Source organism: Vigna unguiculata, chromosome 11 (genome assembly GCF_004118075.2).
Source record: "Vigna unguiculata cultivar IT97K-499-35 chromosome 11, ASM411807v1, whole genome shotgun sequence".
Lineage (NCBI taxonomy): Eukaryota > Viridiplantae > Streptophyta > Magnoliopsida > Fabales > Fabaceae > Vigna > Vigna unguiculata.
Window position 1 is genome coordinate 40,091,099 of NC_040289.1, and position 10,554 is coordinate 40,101,652.

The 10,554-nt window shown below is 29.7% G+C and overlaps 2 protein-coding genes across 2 annotated transcripts; both read left to right on the plus strand.

The window, feature by feature from the left end:
• The first annotated feature begins 2,380 nt into the window (after positions 1-2,380).
• LOC114168313 (cyclin-B1-2-like) lies at positions 2,381-5,025 on the plus strand. Its single transcript, XM_028053077.1, has 4 exons — positions 2,381-2,632; positions 2,894-2,994; positions 3,381-3,478; positions 4,729-5,025. Exons 1-4 carry the CDS (start codon positions 2,498-2,500, stop codon positions 4,827-4,829), a joined length of 435 nt encoding a protein of 144 aa, XP_027908878.1. The 5' UTR covers positions 2,381-2,497; the 3' UTR covers positions 4,830-5,025.
• A 2,212-nt stretch (positions 5,026-7,237) lies between these two features.
• Positions 7,238-10,179, plus strand: LOC114168704. Its single transcript, XM_028053612.1, has 3 exons — positions 7,238-7,479; positions 8,098-8,300; positions 9,606-10,179. Exons 1-3 carry the CDS (start codon positions 7,384-7,386, stop codon positions 9,928-9,930), a joined length of 624 nt encoding a protein of 207 aa, XP_027909413.1. The 5' UTR covers positions 7,238-7,383; the 3' UTR covers positions 9,931-10,179.
• Positions 10,180-10,554: the final 375 nt, after the last annotated feature.

Sequence of the window (10,554 nt, forward strand, 5' to 3'; positions counted from 1 at the left end):
CTAAAATTAACTAATTATAAAATTCATTAAAAGTTAAAGATAAAAAAACATATTTAATCCAAAATCTTGCTAGAGACAATTTAGGGATATTAGAGGTAATTCAGGGATATAAGAAAGTTTGAGGGTGCAGACAAAGATATCCGTGGGAGTGCAGGAAGAATTCACTTAAAACTTGATCACGTGAGAAAAACCTAATATGCAATAGAAATGTAGGAAATTGGCACAAATTTATAGTAAAATTAATTAAATTACTAATGGATAAATATGTAATATATATATATATATATATTAATAATAAAGATATTTTTTCTCATATTTTAAAATATCAATTTTATTCTTTAAAATATACTTATTTATTAAATTTTTTTAAATGAATAGTTATTTTTACAATATTTTTATTAATATTATTTAAAAAATACATTTTGGATCGGTGTGGATATATATATATATATATATATATATATATATATATATATAACAATCATGAAGCAAAATTTTTACCGATCCCTTCCTAAACTAAATAATTAAATTAATTTTGTGAACTCTTATTTTATCAAAACATACCATTTTTAAAAAGAAAAAAAATCGTGAAATTACATGTTTAAACTGCTAAATAGTTTTTGCCGAATACAATAAGGTTGAAACGCCTAACAAAAATACTTACCTCTTTAACAAGTGAATTTTCACAAATATCTTCTTAAAGTTAATAATTTAAGGATTATTACATTTCTTTTTGTTATAACATAACAGTATATGGTTAAATTACAAGTTTAGTATTTTTTTAATTCGTAATTTTCAATGTTAAAACCTGCGTATTTATTTTATGACTAACAGTGAAAATACATATATCCACGTACGTGTTTCTACCATTACCTTATGATAATAATAAAAATAATATTTTTTATTATTATTAGAGTAAAAAACGGTATTAAATCTATAAAAATATACCCATTAAAAAATAATTATAAAATAAATATTTTTAACACGTTTATTAAATATATTTTTTATTAGAAATAATTAATTGCATTAGATAATATAGTTATTACGACTTTTAAAATAGTTATCGTAAAAATTAATAAATCCATTCAATTTAATTCTAGAATTTAAATAAATGAAAGTAAACCTCTTCTCATTTCGATTTCAGGTACATCCCATTAATTTTCTTAAACTACCATCAAAATAAATCTTGATCATCTGATTAGCAAGCGAAAATGATGAAATTGGCCAAATTGAGAAAGTAAACTGAACCAACAGCACATATGTGTGAGGTCTTTGATGCCGGAGATGGAGGAAAAGGTGCGAGGGCGTGTGCGAATGTCGATGATGTAGGGTTTCTGAACCCTCGGAATTAGGAAATGAGTTCCTCGCCTACAGTTTCGTCGAGAATACCTCGGAAAAGGTCGAAAAGGACGGCACGCCGGCGCCGTCGACGGTATATAGAGAGCATGCCGTGTTGATTCATCAAAGAGAAGACGCTTTTGCTGCTTTCCATTTCCGGTGAGAGGTTTTGAACCTTCATTAGCTTCGATGGCTCTTTTAATGGAGTTCAGGTTATTCTTTTGCCTTAGAGAAGATAGTAATATTTTCATATATATATATATATATATATATATATATATATATATATATATATATATATATATATATATATATATATATGGAAAACTTGGTTAATTTACACAAAAGGTTAATTTCTTTCTATATTACTTATCTTGGTCCGTTTTTAAAATAATTATAGATAAAAGTTAAGTTTTACTTCATTTTATTTTGGAGTCGTCAGTATTATCGAGACTTGTAATATTAAAGTCAAATTTAATATTTGATAAAAAAATTAACTTTAATATTTTAAAAATAAAAAGATAATGATAAATAGTATGAAATAGCCGAAAAAAAATAAAAATCTGAAAAGAAAGTACCTATTTTGTTATATTGATGAAATCATAATTCTTCATTTTATATGTATTTATTAAGTATTTTATTTTTCTTTATATCTTTCTTTCTAAACATATGTTAAGCATTTGATTATTATTTTTAGTGTACACAAGTCTTTTTTCATAAAATAAAAGGAATGAAGATATATATTAATTAATATGTAATTACAGATTTAAATAATTAATAAAATATTTATATTCATTAAAAAAAATCAGTGAAAGTTTACATAAAAAATCTGTAATTTTAGTATTACAGTAAAATGTATACAGGATTATTTTTTTAGTTTTTTCTATTTTAATTATTTTATTGCATGCTGATAAAATATGTCAGATATAAATAATTTAAAATCCGAAAAACAAAAATATAGAATGGGAATAACAATTTTAGCCTCAATTTGTTTTTTTTTTTAAATTAAGAAATTTTAAATTTATAGGTCTAACTTGCGAAATACTCCAGTTTTTGGCAAATAAGAAATCCCTTTGTATAAAAGCGGTTCCTTCGCTCAGTGGCTTCTTCATTCTTTTCTTGGTGAAGAAAGAGAACACAAAGATCGAAGAAAACGAACATGGAAGACGCATCTGCATCAAAGTACATCCCGCACCAGATCGGAGGGCTCCAAAACGATTCGTTTCGATTCGGACTCGATGGAGTCAAAAGCGACATTGTTGGTTCTCACCCTCTCCAATCGTCTCTCCAATCCGTAATTTCTCTAAACCCTATTTACCTCTCTTCATTGCAATTGCTCCTTTTGATCTTTCTCCGTTTTCCTCAATTTCACTTTAGAACCGCTTCTTCCAATTCCACCTGCTACCTATTTCCCCTTTTTAATTAGGGTTTCATTTCGGAACAAAAAACGCTTAGCTGAAAATAGTCTAAATGTTTATCGGTTCGAGCAGATTCGCGTGTTTGGTTTGTCGGTACTCTATTCAGTGTTCGTTTTTGTTGTGGTTGTTATTTTCAGACAAGGAGGATGGAAGAAGCGATGAAGAGACAATGTAAAGTTAACTTGTATGGAACTGCTTTTCCACTGAAGGAGGAGCTTGACAGGCAAATACTGTCTAGGTACCAGCATTTGGATTCGATTACTCTATTGCATATTTTAGTATAGTTCCATGAAGTGTTTCAAAATTCAAAGCGTTTCAGTGATAATTTGACATGAGGCCTTGTTTTTGTCGGTTGTTGCTAGTTAATGCATGCCTTGATTTTCAGGCACAGATCATATTGTATACTAAAATTTGTGTCTTTATGAATATGAAAAGAGCTAAGAACATGTGAATGAGATTTTGATTAGTGATTAATTAACATCACCTTACCATTTTGATAGTGCATATGGTTGGTTAGGTGGGCAGAAGTTTGACTCGTGATAGATCTTATGTTTGGGATAAAAAAATCTTTTTATTTATGGAAAAATGCATTTGAATTTGATCGAGTGCCAATGTTCCTTGTAGGTTCCAGCGGCCTCCTGGACCAATTCCATCTTCAATGCTGGGTTTGGAGACTGTTACAGGAAGCATTGATCACTTCGGTTTTGAGGATTGTCTAAATGGTAATACGCTTTGTCTTTGTTTTTCGTGTTTGTTAGCCTGCTTTGAATCATTTGATTTCAGCTTAAGCTGTTGTTCCTGTATGATGTATTGAAATTGAAATTATGGTTCATTATCACAAAATCTTATAATTGTTATTCCTGAGAGTTGTGATTTTTGTGCTCCATTTTTCTGAATTAAAAGGAAATATTATAATTATGCTTTATTAGTACTTGACATGAACTCCACTACAGGGCAAATCTGGAATTTTTTTTCCTATGTTTTTTATTGTTTCTCTGATTATGTAAATTTCGGGATATCTTGGAACTTTTCTTTTTGATAAGAATCGTACGAACTTATGCTCCTAACCTTGAAACAATATTTTCAATTGTTTTGGAACTATGTTATGTTTGCAGAAATAACTGAAATACAATTCTTTTGGTGTTATATGCAATTACATACCTTTTTGTTTTGAGATGATTGTAGTCTTTGAGATAGTTGTAACAAAGCTTTTGTTAGGATAATGAATACATGTAAGTTCCTTTTGTTTTGAGATGGTTATAAAGGATGTAAAGAGAAGTCTATATTAAAATCTTCAAAGCGGATTCAGTTATCTTGAGAATCTGCGTTCTTATTTAGACTTTTTTCTTTATCAGATGACCTTAAATCAGAGACTTTGAACCCTTAATTACGGATCAAGGATGTCAAATATATTTAACTACTTAATGCTGTTGAAATTTGCATTGAGCTTACAATTGGGTTAAATATGTTCTTCATCCCAAAATATTTTCCAAATTTATGTTTCATCCTTAAACTGAACTAATATTTATTTTGTCTTTGTACTTTACAAAATTTATGTAAACCCTAAACTAAACTAAGACCTATTTTCGAAAGTCATGGAAAACATCATTTTCAGAAAACGTTGATGAAACAGATATATAGTTTAGCTAGGAACAAAACGCAAGTTTTTCAAATAGTTTGGGGATGAGAATCATATTAAACCTTATTAAGATTTGACGAGCATTATAATTTAAATGCAACACTGGAAGATAAATGCATGGTATGTATGAACTAAGCTTAATATTTTAAGCCACGTTATTTGTAATGACCATAGAAGACAGCTTCCAATGAATCGATGCTATGATTGTGAATTTAGTATTTAAGAAATGCAATCTTAGCTGTTGCTGTTGCTGTTTTTTTGATTCATTAGGATATGACGTATTGTTGTTGTACTTACTTGTGTGTCTCTCATTGTCATTGGTATCATTTGCAGACCCCCGTGACTCTGAGACTTTCAGGCCATCCGACATGCATCATGGGATGGAAGTTCGCCTTGGTCTATCCAAGGGACCAGTGTACCCAAGTATTATATAATTAAATTTGACTTTTCTTTTATGGTAAAATCTTCTTGTTATTCATTAAGATGGAAGTGTCCAAGGAACCTACATATGCAATCATGGATTTATGTTTTCCTTTCCGTTGGATGCTAGAAATGTTATGGTCTATATTAAACACACCATGTCTTTCAGAGTAAATGCAGAATTTATGCCTGAGGCGTTTGAGTTGAGTATCCTTGTCTCGGATAATTATTTGATTCCCATGCGAAGGGAGTCAATTTAGAATGCTTGGAATTAAGAGAAAGACGTGTCAAAATAGTTATGTTTTTATATAAGTAAGATAGATATTATTTATGCAAAATAGAGAGGTTTGCTAGAAAAATTGGTATCTATAGATTTTTATCTTTTTGGGCTCGCAAGCTTGTTGTTATGAATACATGTTATTCGTTGGAAAATTTGGGTTGAAAGCGAAGGGAACGTAGACCTGCCAAATTGACTCTATCCTGTATGGGCTAGGACGAAAGGAAGTTCCCATGGGCCAAATGTTCATAAAAGCTTTTACTTAGCGCATGGGCTCATGTTTTTTAACTAATTTTTTTAAATGATAATTCAAAATAACGACTATTAAAAAAAATGTACACATGAAAGCAAATTTAATTTTGCTCCCAATTTTTAATTTCATAAATATATATAATTTAATGTGAATTATTAATATTAGGAAAAATCTACTTCTACAAGAAATGAAAATTTTTATAAACTCATGTAAAATTATAATGTTAGGTTAATATTATAATGAAGAAGTGCAGTTAATCATAATCTCACATATTTTATGTTTAAATAGCAATATGTCATATTTAGCTTATTAAATATTTATTTGTTATTTATGGTAAAATATATCTTAATATATTTAGTGCATTTTACTTAAATAAATTTATCATGCTTATAATATGGAAATTGCAAAAGCTTTCCTATTGTGAACAATGAATAATATAAAACTCCATCAGAAGTTAATATTAAAATTTACATATATTAGGTACAGATAATAAATATTAATCAAAATAGAATATTTTCTTTATATATATATATATATATACACTAGCCGTTATTGTGCCGGTATGCATTTTTTAAATATGCGTATATATAAAGAATAACTATTCATAAATAAAGAAGAAGAGAAGAAGCACGGATTTTATAAAAAATTTGTAAAAGTAACAGTCAATTTTTAAAAATTTAATAAATTATTATATTTAAAGGGTAAAATCGATATTTTAAAAAATGGACACAAAAAGGAGAATTCCCTTTATATATTGTTATATATATATATATATTCTATTTTTGAAGTTCCGACACCATTTTATTTTTAAAAAGTGTCTAAGAAATAAAATAGTTTAAATTATACTCTAAGTGATCCAAGACTATTACAATATTATAATATCAAATATGTTAAAATAATATGCTTAGGGTCATTAACTATAATAAAGTTGAACTTTAAAAGTAAACGATATTACAGATAATTGACTTTAACCATTTTATCTTACCGGACTTAAAAGTTGAAACATTAGTGGTCTAAATCACTTAAGAATTGAGATTAACAATATTTTAAATACACATTCTATCACAATCTTTTAAATACACCTTCTATAGCAATCTTTTAAATACACCTTCTTTACTCTTTTAAACTATTTTTAAAGATAAAATTTTTGGTATAGCTTTAAACTCTAAACGAACAATTCTGATTAATTCTAAATTATATCTCAGATTAAAATAAAAAATTATTTAGAATAAAAAATATGCATAAATATTTAATATACAAGGTTACAATTAAAATATATAACTAAACAAGTACGAGAATAATTTATAAATAACAATCATTTAAGATTTACCTTTTAAGATTACCTTCTAAAATTGTTTTTATTCAAAAAGATGATTGAAGTCTGAGTGAAGGAGACGACTATAATTTTTTTTTTCCGTGATATATTAAAGAAACAGATGAATCTCTTAAACAAAATAAAACAAAAAAAGAAAAATAAACTTTTGTAGGCACCGAAAGAAACAAACAATCAACGGACTTATAACATAACCAATTTTTTTATGTGAATTACTAAATATTGGGACTTTTTAAACCTTTGATCGATTTCTTTGGTTTTTATTTTTGTGAACAACCATGGAGTATCAACTTTTTTTTGCATTGCTACTTCGTAACTAAACATAATTTTTGTTTTAACTAATTAAAATCTATTAAAAATAGTTAGCCAACTTAGTTAATTTTCCTAAAAATTAATACTTTTCCCCCAAAAATTTCTCTAGAAAAATCGAAACTAATTATCTCACCCTCTCCGTTGAATCACTTTCATCTAACATTCTTCTATAAATCTTAAGATTTCAATAAATAATAAATATAAAATTATTTGGCAAATCTTATTTTAATTCGAGGATATTTAGTTTTGGAGTTTCGTGGTCTTCTGAATTTGTCGCCTCCTTCACGCTTCTTGTCCTCTTCCATTGATCGCTGCTTACCAACTTTTCTTTTTCTCTTAACATTATTTTCTGAAAGAGACACTTTCACTCTCTCTGTCAAACACCTTCCATTAATGGAGAGAAAAGCTTTGATAGTGTGCTGCGTTGTTGGCTTTCTGGGACTGTTGGCGGCTGCAACTAGCTTCGCTGCTGAAGCGACAAGGATTAAGGTTTCTGTCTTTCGTTCATGTCTTTTTTTCTCGAATACCCATCAACGAAAGTCTCAATCTTTTGTGTTATTTCTAGTTCAATGTCTGTTGGGTCTAATGCTTGTGCTTGCCACTGTTATAAGGGTATGCTTTTGATGGGTTATTATGAGTCTATGCAAAATCTTCAATTTTTCGCATGTTTAAGTGTTTATGATCGGCCGTTTCCAAATTGCACTTTTTATTCTCCTTTGTTGCTCTCTTTATCTTGAAGATTTTGCTTTACCATTGTTAATTCATTTGTGTTCTTAAATTTTTCCCCTTTACTTGTTGTGTATGGTGATTAATCCATTATCCTTTTCTTTCTACGAATTTTGAAACGGATACATGAATTTAATTTAGATACATGCAAGGGGTTTTGTTTTGCTGTGAATCCTTGGAGGGGAGAGAAAGGAAAGGGGACGATAATGTCGTTCATGTAAACTCTTATGTTGACAGGTTTTGAGTAAATAATGCACTAGTTCAGTATTCAAGGAACGTGCATTCCTCTTTTTTTTATTATTTTGGTTAAGTTTTTGGCTGTGTTTGTATACACTATAAGCAAAAGTTGATATAATGATTATTGTTGTGTAACTTCTGCAGGCTTCTCAAGTTCATTTTGTTTCTATCAACCAGTGCACGTATCCTCGAAGTCCTGCACTGGCTCTGGGTTTAATTGCGGCTCTGGCTCTTATGGTATCTCAGATAATCATAAATGTTGCAACTGGGTGTGTTTGTTGCAGAAGAAGTTCCCAAATCCCAGATTCTAACTGGAAGGTGGCACTGGCTTGCTTTGTTTTATCATGGTAATTTTCGCTCTGTACTTTTTATTTGTCATATCATGTTGAGAATTTAAGTTGGATTGGAAGTTCCACATCGAGTAAAATGAGTAAAATGAGTAAGACGAGCAATCAAAAAAATGATTTATAAACCTATTGTCTTAAACTTCTTAAACTTCTTTGTTGAAGGTAATGTCTTGATCTTTTATATAGACTTGTTTACTTGTCATTGGTGCCAAATCTCTTCTGTTTCTCCCCTACAAAAAAACCTAACATGTCATACTTCTATTTGGCTGTGTTGGGAATAATCCAAGTGTAAGTCAAAGTCCCACATCATTTAAAAAAGATAATCTTAAACACTATATAAGACAAAAGACTCGTGACTCCATTGTCTTAAGATTTTTGGTTAAAAGTTGTTTGTCCTTTTTTCCTTGAGACAAACACAAGAAGAGAATCAAATCCAAAAAACCAGACCATTAGAACCTCTAGGCTTAAGTACCATATGAAGTAGTTCATCTCTAACATGGTGGAGCTTAAAAATTGTTGTTAGTGGTTTTTTTTCTGGTGCTGTCATTCCTCTAAAGAGGATCTGGCTTTAAATAAAGCAGTGCTGATTCTACAGCAGTGAAGATGGATTTGGATAAGTCATTTTTAGGGTAGTATATTTAAGGTAAACTGTGGAGTATTGGGATTAGTGTTTCATTTTTTAAAGGAATCTTCCCATTCTTATGCATGATTGTTTATATTCCTTCATGCTTAGACATTTGTGATTTTATTTACAATGTACACACATAAGGAACTGATAGCAAAGATTCTTGAATGAGAAGCAATTTGAACTATCACGATTACACTGGTAAATTTTGAGGTACATGATTTTTTTTTTCGCTATAAATGCTTATGCTTTTGGTTGTGGAAACAAAGTAGTATTCGCATTATTAGTCTCTTTCTTTTAAACTGTGTGCATTTTTCTGATTTTGTTTAGTAATCATGAACACAAATACAACATTCTCCACCAGAAATTTCTTTTGTTTTTTCTTGAGTTTATAATATGTTGCTCTGGTTTGTTTAACTGATCACTGAAGAAACAAAAATGAAGCTTTTTCTGTTGTACAAGTATATTGGTTTTGTGTTTGGAACAACATTAACTTGTGTCTGATGCATAGAGTACTTATGTATCACATACTTAAGTATTTATGCATCTACTAAACCCTAAACCGTAAACCCTAAAACATTAAATCCTAAACCCTAAGAGTACTTATGCTAGGTTTATTTTATCTAAAATTAGGAGAAAAATCACATGCTTCTATAACTGAAATACTTTTATTGAAACAGGTTTACATTTGTGATTGGTTTTCTGCTGTTACTTACTGGTGCTGCACTGAATGATCAACGTGGTGAAGAGAGTGTGTACTTCGGTTACTACTACTGCTATGTGGTGAAACCTGGAGTGTTTGCAGGGGGTGCAATTTTATCTCTTGCAAGTGCTGCATTTGGAATTGTGTATTACATTTCCCTAACTGAGAAAAAGAATGGTATCCAATACCCATACCCTAACCAAGGGGTCATAGCCATGGCACAACCACAGATCCCATCTCAGACTAATCAAGATCCAGTCTTTGTGCATGAAGACACCTATGTTAGAAGACAGTTCACATGATTGGTGCATTCATGTGTGGAAGCTCCTTCTACTGCTTTAACTAAAACCCTTGTTCTAATATTTAGGGTTTGTATGTGCATATGCATCACTTTTGAGAGGGAAATTGTGCTTTTGGCTGTGTTTATAATTGGATTTGTTAGAACTCTTTAGTAGGTGATGCATTTGGAGTAGCTTTGGATATCATGCTTAAAGATACATTTATATAACCTAAAACATAACGTAAAGATACATTTGAAGGGCGTTAGAATCTTTTTCTTTTATTGTGAGTATCAGTTAGTAATTATAGGGGTGCAGGAAGCAATAACCTCTTTTGAGATCTTCATGTTTATTTTGGACTTCCGGCCCATATTATCAAAATTTCAAATTGATGATTATTATTACCAAAAAAATTGACGATAATGAGTGCTATATCTACTGCATATTGAGCTTCTAACTATGACAAATACCACAACAATGAATATGATCCAGAAATTACCAATTTTAGATAACGTTTTAATGTGAAATAGCAAAAACAACATTTCTTGAACCATACGAATTTCAAACATTCATTATTTAAGCGTTAATGAGTCAACTTCCTTATCTCTAATTCTTTTAACTAATTCTGGAGATTGTGAAAGATGTTAG